The sequence below is a fragment of the Crocuta crocuta genome, unplaced genomic scaffold (genome assembly GCF_008692635.1).
Source record: "Crocuta crocuta isolate KB4526 unplaced genomic scaffold, BGI_CrCroc_1.0 scaffold30, whole genome shotgun sequence".
NCBI lineage: Eukaryota > Metazoa > Chordata > Mammalia > Carnivora > Hyaenidae > Crocuta > Crocuta crocuta.
The window spans coordinates 2,352,025-2,368,305 of record NW_027528345.1 but is presented as its reverse complement, the minus strand read 5'-3'; the positions used below and the strand labels follow the sequence as shown (position 1 = coordinate 2,368,305).

At 35.7% G+C, this 16,281-nt stretch overlaps 1 protein-coding gene across 1 annotated transcript in view; it reads right to left on the bottom strand.

Moving 5' to 3' along the window:
- The window catches only part of CNTN1 (contactin 1), a 278,819-nt gene that overhangs the window by 60,641 nt on the left and 201,897 nt on the right, over window positions 1-16,281 (bottom strand). The window contains exons 5-7 of the mRNA XM_077753202.1: window positions 8,904-9,036; window positions 4,710-4,882; window positions 2,259-2,354 (exon numbers count right to left, since the gene is read on the bottom strand). Coding sequence (XP_077609328.1) covers window positions 2,259-2,354; window positions 4,710-4,882; window positions 8,904-9,036 — 402 coding nt within the window. The remainder of the gene's footprint in view (window positions 1-2,258; window positions 2,355-4,709; window positions 4,883-8,903; window positions 9,037-16,281) is intronic.

The window sequence follows — 16,281 nt, the reverse complement described above, 5'->3', positions numbered from 1 at the left end:
TTTTTTTTTTTTTTTTTTTTTTTTTTTTTTTTTTTTTTTTTGAGTGAATAAAGGCATGGTGCTAAGCAATGATATCTCTCTCACTTATTTTATGGACTATTAATGTTCTTACTTCTATTTCACTGATCGAATAAATCAAACTCAGAGAGGTTAAATGTTTTGCTTAGAATTTCATGACTCATAAGTAGAATCAGACCCTGTATTAATCTAGGTCTGTTAATTCCAAAATTCATGACCCATCTCCCCTACTGCATTCTAAAAATAAAATGAAGATTGCTAACCAGACTGTACCTTTATATCTTTTTTCTTTTGTACTCCTATTTTGAATAACAGATTTAGAAATGAATTTCCTTTAAGTCTTTTCTTAAAACAACAGCCTGACTCATCTTTCCATAGCTTAAGCAATGTCATGTGACTCCTCTGGCCCAAGCCCTCCAATGTAAATCTCACTCTAGTTAAAGCCAGGGTAATCACTATGAATTATAAGGTCCTATGTGATCTAGCTCTTGTATCTCCCTAATTTCATTTCTTACTACCTTCTACCTCATTCACTCTATCAGCCACCTTGACTTCCTTGGCCCCCCTCCATAGTCCCATCTCACCCCTAGCTCCTGCTGTTGCTTCCACCTGGCATGCTCTTACCTCAGACATCTGCACTGTTAGCTTCTTCATTTCCTTCAGGGCTTTATTCAAAGTTACCTTCACAGCAATATTCCTTATAAAAGTTCAGCTATCCCTTTAACACTTCCTCTTTCCCTTCCCTGTATTAATTTTCCTCCCTGGTGCTTACCTACCAATATCTAGGTAGCAATGTAGTTCAAATGGAATCTTGGAAAAACTATACCTATTGCCTATGGCTCTTGCCTGTTGGCTGTCTCTTCCAGTACCGAATCTCTGAGGGCAGGTGGAATTTCCTGTTTCACTCAGAAAGGTATTCTTGTGGCATAAACGGTGCCTGGCACGTGTAATTGTATAGTAAGTACTCACAGGAGATTTGTTGAATGAATGAGTGATTAAATGAAGCCCATCCAGTGCTGAATGTAGTCAAATGTAGTCATTGGCTATTTATGATCATTTACTTTGTTTGTGGGAAATGCTATGGAGAGGAGGGGATTTGTTCCCCCATAGTTTTAGCAGTTCTTCATAGAGAAAGACTATTCTCTCATAGAAAGATTGTTACATAATTTTGAATTCTATGTTCCTCCTATGTTTTTCATTTAATAGCCTTTCTCCTCCTTTATTAGAAAATTACTGACATTTGATATATAAACAATCAGATTTTATATACATATAGTTGGAATGGAATATATTCTCTATGAAAGTCTTTAAAGACAAATTTATGACATGATTTTAGAATATAAAACATTGTTTTTTATTGTTAAAAGTAGTATTTATATATTATTTCAAGAAGATATTTTATAAATAAAACAAGTGAAAATTAATGAAAGTATATAAAGTGTTCAGCTTTTAACTAGCACTTTGGTGGCTTTTATTTTAGTCATATCAAATTACAGAAAACTTTATTCAAAGGCTGAATCTTATTACAGATGACACTTAATTTAACCCTTTTCTAAATTGGATGGTTATTCTTTCAGATAGATGTCCTAAAGAGATTGGTAATTTATTATATCTTTGTCCTTTTCTAGCATTTGTATAATTCACAGTATATTGTAGATGTAATATTTTTAATGAAATGACTGACTCTATATCACTTCTTGGCACTGTTCTATTTTTTTTTTTTTAATGTTTTATGTCTGAGAGAGAGAGAAACAGCGTGAGCAGGGGAGGGGCAGAGAGAGAGAGGGAGACACAGAATCAGAAGCAGGCTCCAGGCTTTGAGCTAGCTGTCAGCACAGAGCCCAATGTGGGGCTCGAACCCACGAGCCGTGAGATCATGACCTGAGCTGAAGATGGACGCTTAACCGACTGAGCCACCCAGGCACCCCTGCACTATTCTATTTTTAAAATAATTTGTAAAAACTCTATCATGTTTTTTCCTATGTAACAAGAATGTTATTAATAAGGGCACAGTCTAACATATATGTTCTTTATAAACCAAAATTATCACAGACTTTTGCACTTAGGGCCAAGTGACTAAAGAACCTGGGAAGTGTCTATAACCATTATTAAGTGATGCATTACAAGGTTAGGCAAATATTGAGTCTTATTTAATCATAAATGTACCATTATTGTTAAGAAAATTAAAATTTATGCATTCATTGCACAGATGCTTACAGTCACAGAGGAACTTTGTTTACCTGGAAAATGATATGGAGGATCGCAGAGAAGCACCATCCCCTTCCCTTCTTTCACTCTGACCTCAGGACGCTCCTCAGGTAGGAAAGGGTCAAGATCTAATTATGGAAGCAAAAAGGAAAATATTCACTCTCCAGTCAATAGAGATTTTCATTAAAGTATATCTTTCACCTACTAACTCACTTTTGGATATAATTCTTCTCAGTAGCTTTGGTGGAGCCTATGCAAGTCAATTCTGTTTTTACACACTGGCATTTGCATACACTCTTTTAAGACTTCTGTGGTGAACTCCAGCAACTGGATATTGGTAGCAGCCTACGTACACATGCTGACAACCCTGAGGATTACAAATATCCTCAAACTTTCCTTCAAATTTGGGTAGAATCTTGTAGGTAATTTCAATCTCAGTAAGTAATTTCTACCTGGAAATACAATCGTCTAAGGCAAAACCAGGACTCTACCAAATAAGTAACATTAGGAGTGACTTGGGGGCACAAACTTCTATGAAAAGTCTATTTCTCTTCCTGAGGAGAGGACTGCAAGAGGAAAGGCAGGATCCTAGTCACCAACTTTTTCTCCTTTTCAAATTCTGAGTTTTCCTTAGTCTCATGTCCTTCATTCTTTTCTGTTACATAGAATTCACATTTTGCTTGGTTTCATGATATTCTATTTTTTTTTTAACTTTTAACATTACTTCATTTTTGAGAGACAGAGAGAGACAGAGCATGAGTGGGGAGGGACAGAGAGAGAGGGAGACACAGAATCCGAAGTAGGCTCCAGGTTCTGAGTTGTCGGCACAGAGCCTGATAGGGGCTCAAACCCACAGACTGTGAAATCATGACATGAGCTGAAGCTGGACCCTTAACCGACTGAGGGGAGCCCAAGTGCCTATCATGATACTCTGTTCTTTATTTGTTTTACTCATGCTCATTCTGTTTCAGCCCTGCCTCATCTCCTACTTCCTGTTTGTGAGCAGTACTAAATTATAAAATCAAATGTTTACCTCTCTCAATATATTTACATCTCAGAAAAGTCATCATTCTAATTGTTACCTTTTTGCAGAGAGCCCTTCACATCTACATCTCTCATCCTGATGCCTCACTTGAATGTCTCCTTACACTCAAATACTTAGTTGACATTTCAACAACGATAACAATGTCACTATAACCTCTGCATGTGAAGCCATCATTTAAATGCTTCCTCCCAACCTTGAAATTGGTTTTACTTGCTCTCATTCCATTTTTAAAGAAAGTAGAATGTTTCTTCCCTTTGACTCAACTTTCCTTTAAAAATATTTAAGTCAGTTTTTCTTCAGTGCAAGGCCTCCACAGTGACCACAATAATGTAGCTGATTGCTCACTCCCTCCTGGTAATCAATGCCACATAGGTCCTCTTGAAATATAATTTTCAGAGTACATGGTGGCTCAGTTGGTTAAGTGTCTGACTTTGGCTCAGGTCATGATCTCAAGTTTTATGAGTTCAAGCAGGGCTCCAATGCTGAGAGCTCAGAGCCTGGAACCAGAGAATCCTTCTCCATCTCTCTGCCTCTCTCCCACTCATGCTCTGTCTCTATCTCAAAAATACATAAACATTAACATGTTTTTAATTTAAAAACATAATTTTCACCCATTTTGCAAAAGATTTAAGTGCTGACTCATAAAATCACATACTGGAGATCATCTAGTCCAACCCGTCTTTCAATGTGCAATTTTCTTCTAGAATAGCTTCTTTCTATCTTTAAGTTTAGCACAAGGTTCCTGAAAACATTTTTTCATAACTGCCTCCACAAGGGAAAGTTTTAACTTAAATTTAAAATAATTTAATTAGTTTCATGTAATGTATTCCTAATAAGTAAATTAAATACTAAGAAATAAGATTGTATCAGGTAGAGTTGAGCTTTAGAGAACACAAAGTATTATGTTACAATATTGAAGATGGTTGCTGATCCCAAGAACCCCCACTGAGAACATATGGCTTGGCACTTCCACTGATGCTACTTTTTAGAAAGTTTTTCAGGATCCCTCAGAACATGGCCTTAGTTTCATGATGCTTTTCTCTCTTGAAATTTTTTCTCCACAGTCTTTTTAAAAATATTTTTATGTTTATTTTGGAGAGAGAGACATAGTGAGTGGGGGAGAGGCAGAGAGAGGACGAGACACAGAATCTGAAACAGGCTCTAGGCTCTGAGCTGTCAGCATAGAGCCCAACACAGGGCTCAAACCCAAGAATTGTGAAATCATGACCTGAGCCTAAAGCAAACACTTAACCAACTGAACCATCCAGGTGCCCCTCTCCATGCAGTCTTAACTGTGATCATATAAGACCTACTTTATGTATGGATCTTTTCTCTCATTTTCTTTTCATCCTGATTTTTCTTATTGAACTCTTAGGATGACATCTAATTTTTACTTCACCTGAATACACTTTACCTTGTTAAAATTACAGTTACTTACATCCAAAGCTCAGGGTTGCTTCAGTGCTTCTGACCATCCCATAGTTATTTGATGCCAAACAGTAATATATTCCAGCATCTTTCTGCTTGTCGGGGTTGTTGATAACCAGGTTTCCTCCTACCATACTGTACCGGTCACTTGTCAGATCAATGTCCCCATTATTCATTCTCCATCTATGAGAAAGAAAAACAAATGTTGTATCAAAGGTCATGAGGCCTGCAGACAGCATACTGGGCTAATGTCCTTCTAAAACAATATGGGTATGGCTCCATGTGGAATCAGATGATGAAGTAGATCACTTGGTGTGGTATTTCTTCACACCCTATAATTCCGTGTCTCTGGGCTCATGATTGATAATTTCATTCAGGCACAGAAAGGCAAATATTCAAGTGCATGAAATATCTTCTCTTTATTAATGAGGCATCTGTAGAGACATACATTTCATCAAATTTTGCTCCATGAATCAGTTTCTTAGCCAATAAACATAGATTATAAATGATAACCATCTATGTACTAGTTAGATTCATGCATATCCATGTGTTGCAAAATATGTAAGGCATTACTCTAGTAAAAATAACATATAAAATATCAATATCTAATTCTATATATCAAAATAATTTTTCAATAAAACTAAGTGAAGTCAGGGTTCTTCTCAGTATATGTCACATTCTGACCACTAGAGGTCAATCACACAACTTGAAAATTGTAAAAATCAATTGGATCTTTTGTTTCCAAGCCACCAATAAACTACTGCAGATGTATTAATGGGATTGTGTTATTAATAAACTGAGTAACAACAAGAATCTAACTTTCTCAGTGAGATGATGAGAATAATAAATGTAGAAAATCGTTTTCAATTAAGATGACCATCTGTGTAATACACATACTCATTCTGTATCAAGGTTCATGTCTTCAGCAATGTCAGAGGGAAGAGCCATGGTCAGATAATGGGCTGGGCCTCATGGCTCATTGCCTTGCACACTTCTGATGAGGGTCAGAATCTTACTAAAAAAGCTTAATTATTTTAGAATACCTTTTATTAAATCAAATTACTAGAACATTTTTAGTTTTAACTTTTATAATATAGGAGGTAATTTAAAAGCAAACCCCAAAATCGATGCTTTTACATTCTGAAAGCCTACCAAATTCCAACCCAATGAATAAATCTTCCTTTCCCCCATTTGATGGCAATGTTGGCCCTACTTGAACAATCCATTGTCAGGTTGCTAAGCACTTGCCAAGGCAATGGGTTTCCTGGTTGAGCAATTTCAATTGTTATTTTGTTTTTCCCCTATGTTCACTCCAAAGTTTTGCTTATTGCATTACCTCTTTTCCAGTGGATTTGATCCTGCCTTTTAGGTCATATACTGAATAAGTTTTTCTGTGTTTGGGTAAGTTCACTGGTTTATTTTACTTTCAAGGATATACACCATTCTAGTAACTCCTTTCAAACAGTTTTAAATGCAATTTTATTAGCGTTCTTATTATGTTGGGGGTTAAAACAAGGAGATAAAAGTTTCAAGGCTGATAAGTAGATGGTAAAGTTCACTGTTGTACCTTCAGGGTGTTTCCAGGAATAGGAAATTATCATGGAATCTGCCATAAATATAAAACTACTGTGTGAATGATACATTGCATGATGACCAAGGCTAGTATGGCCCACTCTGAATATTAAGTAAATGTTTAAAACTTCAAATGTTCTTTTCCATCAGACAAGCTGCATCATAAGGTGAATTATTTCTTTCTTTCCCTTTCCTCCTTTCTTCCTTCCTTCCTCCTTTTCCTTCTTTCTCTCTTTCTTTCTTGTTGTCAAATGTAGACTGCCTTCATAACATTATTAAGCATCCACTTCTCCTTTCAGCTCTCTATATTAATGTGCAGAGTCAGGAGGCCACTCGTCCTAGGGACTTCAGTGCTGGTACAATCTATGGAAAGGAGTTAGTGATATATTTGTCAAGCAAAGCTTTATCCCCTATTTTTACACTTTACATTTTGATAAGAACACTTAATATGAGATCTACTGATATAAGGTATCTAAAAAAGTCAAACTATAGAAGCAAAGAATAGAATGGTGGTTGCCAGAGACAGGAGAAAAGAGGAAAAACAGAGTTGCTAATCAATGTGTATTAAATTGCAGTTATGCAGTTTTGTTCCCCACTGTGTCTGTGGGGTTGGGAAGAGGTTGGGCACAGGGAGAAACACCCATTTCTACAACACTATCTAAGAAGAATCTCTTCTGTTATGGTGCCTCCATTCCAGCCTACAGACCTATCTGCTAAGTTTCCATGTATGAATGTCAAGGACAAAGTGTCACAAAATAAGCATCACTGAAATAGCTTTTGAGATCACCGAAATAGCTTTGGAGATGTTATCAACCTATCTATATAGATACATACAGAAAAATTATATGTTTCTTTGAAAGCCATAAAACCCATGTTTTAGTGCTGGATCTGTGATTACTAACTATGAAGCAAGCCAGTTTATGTATTCAAGATTCAGCTTCCTTTCCTATAAAATTATTTGCCTGGATTAGATCTCCTCTACAGTCCCTACTAGTTGTACAAATCCATGTCCATAAGTAAGTAATATATAAACTCCCATCATGTATGGCTTAAGGGTAGAAACAAGTCTAGCTCATCAAATATTTTCAGACCAAATATGTTACTTACAATTTATAAACTGTCTAGGGGCGCCTCGGTGGCTCAGTCGGTTAAGCATTCGACTTCAGCTCAGGTCATGATCTCACAGTTCGTGGGTTCAAGTCCCATGTCGGGCCCTGTGCTGCCAGCTCAGAGCCTGGAGCCTGTTTCAGATTCTGTGTCTCCCTCTCTCTCTGACCCTCCCCTGTTTACTCTGTCTCTCTGTCTGTCTGTCTGTCTGTCTGTCTGTCTCTCTCTCAGAAATAAATAAAACATTTTTAAAAATTTATAAAATCGGGGCGCCTGGGTGGCTTAGTCGGTTAAGCGTCCGACTTTTGCTTAGGTCATGATCTCGCGGTTCGTGGGTTCGAGCCCCACGTTGGGCTCTGTGCTGACTGCCAGCTCAGAGCCTGGAGCCTGTTTCAGATTCTGTGTCTCCCTCTCTCTCTGACCCACCCCTGCTCACGCTGTCTGTCTCTCTCTCCTAGAAATAAATAAAAAATATTTTAAAAAAATTTATAAAATGTCTATTTGTTTTGTACTCTCATGCATGAAATTGAAACAATAAAAATAATTTAAAAGGGATGATGATTTTGTATATAAATTCATTATTTATTTTAAGAATAATTTTGTAATTTAGTCCAGAAACTTAAGAGAGTCTCTTGAACTCAAGAGAAAATATATTCAATTAGAATTAAATTTGATAGCAACTTTTCATAACAATAGAAAGTTGTTTTTCTACCACGAAAAAAATACTATGAAAATCAATCTTTTTGAGTGACAACCTTCAATTAAATTAACTGACATTAACACACTAAAGTCCCAATTTCCCCATCAATCACTTGCTTTGTCTTCATGGAACCATTTCCACAGGTGAAATTCAAATCCATTGCTGTTTGGTTGATTTTTTAAATAATTCTTTGTATCAGGCTAGGAATTGTTAGTATACTTTCTGAACCATCTGAAGCAGAAAAACCCATTGTTATTTTTTGTAAGATAAATATGTACCCCAGAGAAACAGAAGGAGATATATTTATATGAATTGTCTAATAGGCAGGGATATTTAAGAAATTTGCTGTATTGTCTGGAATATAGATTTGAGACCACTGAAAAAAAGTGGTGCCTTCAGGATTATAAATGCAAGCTCTCCAAATGTACTTGATATAGGGATATCATCTATAATATGTAAATATAAATTACCCAGGTTAATGCATACAAGAACATTTTGTCCTCAAATGTGTATATTTAAATTGTGCATGATTCTCTTATAACCTGATTACCATTAGACAGTTCTTAAGTGGATAATATCAAAAGGCATTAGCATTATCTGTGCAGAAAACAGCTAAGTGGATTATTTACATATATTTAAGGAAACTTACTATCTGGGCATTAAACAATGCTATTTTGATAACTTGTATGCCAATATTTTTGTTAAAAACCCTGTATTTTGTTAACAGCCTTACATTATAACTTTTTCTATCATTATATGATCACAGATGCTAATCTGTAATCTAGTCTGACACACCATTGTGAAAAGAGCAGTGAGGTACATTACTTGTAAACTGGGAAAGGGCTGGCTCGTGCTCTACAGTTTAGTGAAACTTTTCCTTCTGGAGATTCCTCTGGATAAATGGTATTGATTGGCTGCTCTTCAAAAATTGGTCCAAATCCTTTGTCCTCCTCCGAAACTACAAGAAAAATAAAATTATGTTACATTGTGCTGTTATAAATGATAGAAAATTTGGATATGTTTAAAAAGATCTTGCCAAAGATGCCAGTAACACAGAATCTCCACTTCCATTTGAAATGAAGATATTGTCTTCATAATCCTGAGGAAAACAGCTGCTTGATTCACAGTTTTTTCTGCCCATCTCTCATTATATCTCCCAAAGCACCCAGTGTTGTCATGCTTAACTACTTATAGCCCCTCAAGAGTCACGCTTTCATGCCTCTGAGCTTTTGCAACATGTTTTTGCCCCTTTCTGGAATCAGCATCTCCTATCAGTGCTGAAAAGGTCCTTTATGATGCAACTGTAATCAGTTCCTCTAGGAAGCCACCTCTCAATCCCCCTAGCTTCAGTTGGTCCTCATTTGTGTTCTCATAACTCCTCACACAGCTTATGGTACCTAACACACCTTCTGTGATTCTTGATACAACTGTCTGCTCCACAAGACTGCAAATGCTTGGAACAGGTGGCTGTGTCCATAATCTCCCAGCTAGTGGTCAAGCAGTCTGGAGTACAATAGCTGCTGAATGATTTTTTAATAAGAGAATGGATGAATTTCTAGACGCTCTGGGGAAGTCTCTTCCCTGAGTCAGTTCTTTATTTTTTTTCTCTAAACATGTGACCAATACCTGTACACAGGAACATCTAGAACAGTCAGTGAACAAATTACATAGACATGGGGTCTGACCAACTGGCTTAGAATTCATCACAAGCGCACCCATGTTGGGAAGCAGCTGTTTGTCTGGAAGGGAAGAGTGATGCTTCACAGCAGGAAGAGGAGAAGAGAATTACTCATATGACATCAATATCGCAGCATTTATAGAGAAGAACTAAGTGCCATATGCCCTACGTGAATTAATACTAGTGTGTATGGCTAGGAAGGAGGATATTCTTACATAAGATCATTAAAATGTCTCTGCTAGAGCAAAGTTATGATTTACCCACCCCAATTTATATTTTAAGAGAGAGCGTAAGGTGAACAACACGGAGACATTTTTGTCTCCTCTAACAACAACCTTGAAAATGAGAGTTTTGTTCCAGCTTCCCTTAATGAGTAGTTTTATTATTATATTATTTAAATCCTCTCTCAGTAGTGTTTACAATGTCTATGGAAAAATTATTTAAACTCTACAAGCCTCAATATCACCCTTCATAAAATCAGGATAATAAAATCTATCCCATTAAGACACTGAGAGAATTATTTTGAGACAATCCACGTAAGACAGCAGTGTACCTGGCTCACAGTCAGCACTGAATAAATGATTTTGCCAACGTTCTCGGGAATTTGCCAATCCTTTCAAAATTTAATTTATACATCCTATGTGTATCTTATGCATGTATCATCATACGTACATGCATATGTATGTATTTGTATATCAACTCAAGAAATTTCTAACAGCAAGAGGCATTTTATTCCCTCTTGTTCTAGTGTCATTAGTGTCGTAGCAATACCTATGTGTGTACACGTAGCTGATTAACAAAATCCTCAAGTTAGTTTCTCCTAGTAGGAAACAGTAATTTTTCTAAACTTGCCTGAAAGATTTTAAAAGGAGATGACTCATTTTTAGTTGGAATCACTGAAATTTCCATTCGAGAATTTACAGACCTCAGTTACATTCCATATCACCATTCTATTTCCGAGAACAAATTGCTGGATCTGAATCAGAGGAACCAGAGGAACTGAGATTGAGTTTCATCAATGCACTTCTCCAAACTGTGGTTTTATGCAAGCTATTTGGTTTACATGGAGTCAACATTTTAAAAAGAAAGGAAGGAGGAGGGGCATATGTCCTAAGGGCCCACAGGCCTAATACAACCATAAATAAGATCAGAAATGTGCGGTATTCACAGAAGCCCTCTGCTAATGACCATGAACGTGCTGCTGTGAGCAGTGTGTAGTTCCATATCCTTCTTGAAGTTATAAAAGCCAGAAATGCACATAATGTTTTCTGCTGCACTTTGACTAATTTTCCTGATGATGCCCGGTATTTCCTGGCCTTTTGAGATATAACTGCACACCAGGGGAAATGAGGAGTAAATTCCAAATCTGTGATAACTAGAGACTTTCATTTGGACGTAGGCTCTAGATTTTTCAATCTCTGAAAGAAATGGCCTTGTGTTTATCCATGATAAAAATCATATGCCATTTTTCTTCCCACTTGGACAACGTTATAAGCGCTTCCTTGAGTCTCTCCCAGTTGCACAGCTTTTCTGATTGGAACAATTTAGTAACACCTGCTGATCTGGAGATGCTTTGTTTCTTCCTAATTCACATGAAAATGCTTAAAATGACAAGCAGAGAAGTGCAATTTTATCAGTATTTTAGGTTCTCATCTTGAAGGCAAGATGACTACTATTTTAACTCTATCATCGATCAATGACATTTTAGTGTGAATTTTTCAAACAATTTTTTAAAAATTTAAGTAGACTAGATATGTAGAGAGTAAAAGTAAATATTATTTATAGGAGTTTAAAGCTCAGAAATGTCTTCTAAATACATTGTATTTATATAACGATCCTGATGTTTATGTCATTACTGTTACTCCCAATGCATAAGATCATTAAATTTAAGGAGAAATGGATGTTTTATGCAATTATGCATATAATTTAAACAGAAGATCACTGATCCGCACTGGATTGAACCTTGAGTTTCCATTTGCTACTTCAGTGGTAGCATAACAATTTCAGATAATTATCTGGGAGGCCTTTAATGAACTATAGGTATTAGTTGTCCTTAGTTCAGTATCTGATTTTGGGTATGGCAATGGATTTTTAGACGGAACACAAAAGGCAAGATTTATTAAAGAAAAAAAAAAAGACAACCTGAATTTTATTTAAAAATTTTAAAATGTTTTCTGTCAAAGATACTCTTAAGAGAATCTCAGGTCTTCAAGGTTAGGGGTTTTCCTTTAGATTTTCTTCAACTTGTATTCCACAAGCAGCAAACTGGAGAGACTTGCAACTAACTAAATCCTTGTAGTATTTAGTAAGAGGGATATATTAGTGATTGCACACTATGTCACAAAACTTGTCCTCACCTCAACAGGTACAGGTTTGTAATAGTTAAATCCTCTTTAACATTACTGTATTTTGATGTAGAGATAGCCAGTCCTGGCCGTCTAACATCTGTTTCTCTAGTGCTCTCTGGCAGTGCCATGAGAGAGACTGTAATAATCACATTTCTCAATTTATAATCTCATTAGCTTCCTTGAAACAACTACTTTTATAACTCTGAAGTAGTTATGTTCATTCTAAATTGGCTTTAAATTATTTAAAGTACTGTATGGTGTGCGGGTGCCTGGGTGGCTCAGTCAGTTAAGTGTCCAAATTTGGCTCAGGCAATGATCTCACAGTTCGTGAGTTCAAGCCCTGCATGGGGCTCTGTGCTGACAGCTCAGAGCCTAGAGCCTGCTTCAGATTCTGTGTCTCCCTCTTTCTCTGCCCCTACCCAACTCATGCTCTGTCTCTCTCTGTCTCTCAAAATTAAACATTAAAAATTAAAAAAAAAAAAAATAAAGTGCTGTATGGTACCGTCCAATTCAACAAAGACATAAGCGTATATCTATGTGAAGGTTGAAATTATATTGGTAGACTTGAGTATTTTAATTACATGAATAATCTTAAGTATTTCATTTGATAGTGTGTCTTTTGATTTTAAGGCATATGCTTTTGAGATAAAAGTTGGTCAGCTTTTAGAAAACCGAGGATGTTTCAAGCTGTTTCTTCATCTTGATCATATGCATTAAAAAATAACTTTTTTTTCCAGAAAAGATACCAGCAATGAAAATTTCCATGAAAAATAATCAAATGTCACATACTTACAACAATGAGATTATATCTATTGCGAGGCAGTACCTCAAAGGGTGTTTGTAAAGATTAAACACTTTTTGGGTGAAGTGGGTTGAAATTTATATGACAAACTGGTACTTATTATTAGTACCCCATGCTATTTTTGTTTCTCGAAGGTAAGTACTCTTCATAAATTATATGTATACTTCATACTCGACATCCATCTGGCCTTTATAGGAACAGAAAACAAAACATTCAGAAGACAAAAATATGAAGCTAATTTCCACCAAAATATTGGATTTATTTTTCACACTGAGAAAAGATTGCATTTAAGATAGTTTCCTTGTCTCATTCCTTAGGTCAAAAGCAGAATAGGACACACTTCACATCACAGTAGTATTCCTGGTGAAGTATTATTTTATAAATATAGGTTCCTTGCTTTTGTAAAATGTTCAGAACACAAATAATAATACAATATATTCCATTAGACAGTTTAGCAATTACTTTATGTATTTTATTTGGGGAACATATTTGGGTCCTTGAAAGATAAATTACTGAAAACAAGCTTTTAATGGCACAGGCATGTGGTGAACTTCTGAGTGTTATTCCCACAACCCCTTTGTAGAGTATCTGAGCTCATCATTCTGTTCACTCTACTAGGACACAGAGGTCAAGGGAAAAGAAATTTCTGGGAGGATACAAGGCTCATGAAAGGATTCATTAATGCAAGCATCACAGTCTTAGCCAAAAGAAAATATGGCCATCATACTGTTTTTTTCTACAGCCATGGAAGTAATTAGATGATAAATGATGGTGCTTTGGATGTATTATGAGGTTATAGGACACCCAAGACAAGAAATAAGTATTATGTTTCAGAAAAAGAGGATTAGCTTTTAAATATGTGCCCTTTTCCTTACTGGGTAGATTCTTCTAAATAGAAGCACAAAATTATAGATGACTTCTCAAGCTAACTAAAAGCATTTCATATCACACTTTCTTTTGCTTTGCTCTTAATGGAAAATTACCAGTTTTCTACCATATGTTAGTCTTTTGCAGAAGTAAGTTCTTTGCTTTAAAATATTTGTTTGTTTGTTTGTTTAGAGAGTGGAAGTATGAGAAAGGGGCAGAGGGGAAAGAGAGAGCAAGAGAATATTAAGCAGGTTCCATGTTCAGTGCTGAGCCTGAAGTGGCACTCGATCCTACATGACCCTTGGGATCATGACCTGATCCAAAATCAAGAGTTTGACACTCAACCAGCTGAACCACCCAGCACCCCATAAGTTCATTTCTTAAATTTGATTGTGAAGATTAATAAGAATAAACTCATAAAGGATTATTTGTTGTCAAATTTACAAATGTGAATGACAGGCAAAAACTACTGCTTTTTCCAGTACCATTCTCAGTTCCATCACTAACATAATCAATTGTATTCTCTAAACTGGGATTACCTCACATCTCATTATGTGGAGATGGTCCACTATAATCTTGCTATTCTATTTTTGAAATTTGAAAGTATAATTATGATTTGTACTTTACAGAATTTTTATTCACTTTATATCTATTTTGAAACAAATTCTGTTTCTCATTCTGTAATATGTCATCTCAATCTGTTAGTTATAAAAACATAATTTTACATAAGTATAAGATGAATCTCAGGGGGTAAAACTATTAGAAAAAAAGCAATGGCAAAAATTTTTGAACAGTCTAACACGGGGATTTTTACAATATTTACAATGCTACAGTGATTATGGGATGGGGAGTGTTACAAGTCTCTTAAAATACGATAAGTTCTCCAAATGAGGCAGTATTTAAATTGTCTCAATAAATGCTCTTTCCTCCTATCTTCCTTGTCAACCATTCTCCACTGGTAAGCAAACAAGGCTGTCTGGAGCTTGGGCTTTGAATACTTGGGTGCCCCAATCCATTAGGGTCATGAGAAATTTATAATATTGTAGTAATTTACTATAACTAAAATGTAAACGAATTGGTTTGAAGAACTTGTAGCAACCAAATGATTAGAATAGAGAGTAGGGTCAGGTTAGCAGAAAGGTTGACTAAATTTCCCTTTGCATGGCTTTACTCGCCATAGAAGAGCGTATCAACTCTCTTGATAGCAGCCACTTCCTTGACCACTGCTATACTGTTTCCCTTAACTGTCTGGGCATCTTCCCACACCTGCTTCATGTCTGACTATATCCCATTATGTAGCATGCTCCAGTTAGTGGGCTTATTTTTATGACTTAGCCTTCTCAGGCTATCTGTCTAGTCTATTTTAACTTATAACAGTGACGATAGCACAAAATAATGAGAAGCCAGTGAATGTTATAAAATCCCAGCCATAATTAGAGATAGACTAATGCTATATGAAAGGAAAATAATGCTAAGTAATTGATGGGCATCTAATTGAAAACATATCATGAAAATCTGGGTGTAAGTGCTGTGAAGACAACAGAAATTCCTTATTTGCTCTCTCTTCAGAATTTTAGTTTTCCTTAATATTATCTTTGAATATTATAGTTCTATGGTAATCCTATTGCTGCACAAAGTATAGATTGTTTTATACTCTAATTCTTACAGAATGAGTATTGTACTGCTATTTTATCTCTTCTAATCTTTTTTTTTCACTAAATTACAAAGAAATTAAAGAGATATTTATTTTCATTTTAGGTTAGTATAGGTGAATGTTGATCCTGCAATAACTGTATCATATATATATTTTCTTATTATTAAAGTAAATTAAAAGCAGAACATAACTGAGAAAGCATCTAAAATAAATATTTGCCCTCAAATATTTAGTTATTAATTAAATATATGAACATTACAGGTTCACTATATGGAATTTAGTTGTATTCATTCTCTTATCTCAATAGGATACATGTTGGTTTCATACAATCTAAAAAATAAAGAGGGAAGAAATTTTTAAGAGACGTGGAGAAGGGTGGAGTTGGGTTTTAGAATTATTAAAACGTTTTGATGCATTTTATTTTTCAAACTAAAAGTATCTATGTGTTGTTTTAATGCATATATTTTATTTAAAAGCCAGTCACTTGGGCTATTAAGATTACAATGAAGTAACAGTTAAAAACTATTGTATATCCAAAATGGTATATTGGATAGAACTCTCCCATTCATAAGTGAAAAAGCAAACCTCAATTTCAACTCACCTAAGTGATGTAGCAGCCATTGTTGTTTGACTAACCAGCGCCAGTCCTCTCCTTCTACCCTGATGACCAAGGTCAGATATGCTCAAGGATCAAATCCTCCCTCACATGACTGAGAAGTATAGGTTGACTCTCATTAATGCCATTACATTACTCCTTCCTATAGGTGGTAGATGTGTGACCCAACTCTGGACTTTGAGGTGACCGGAGAACTACTGAAAGGTCTCTTACTTTGAAAAAGAAATAGATATGAGGA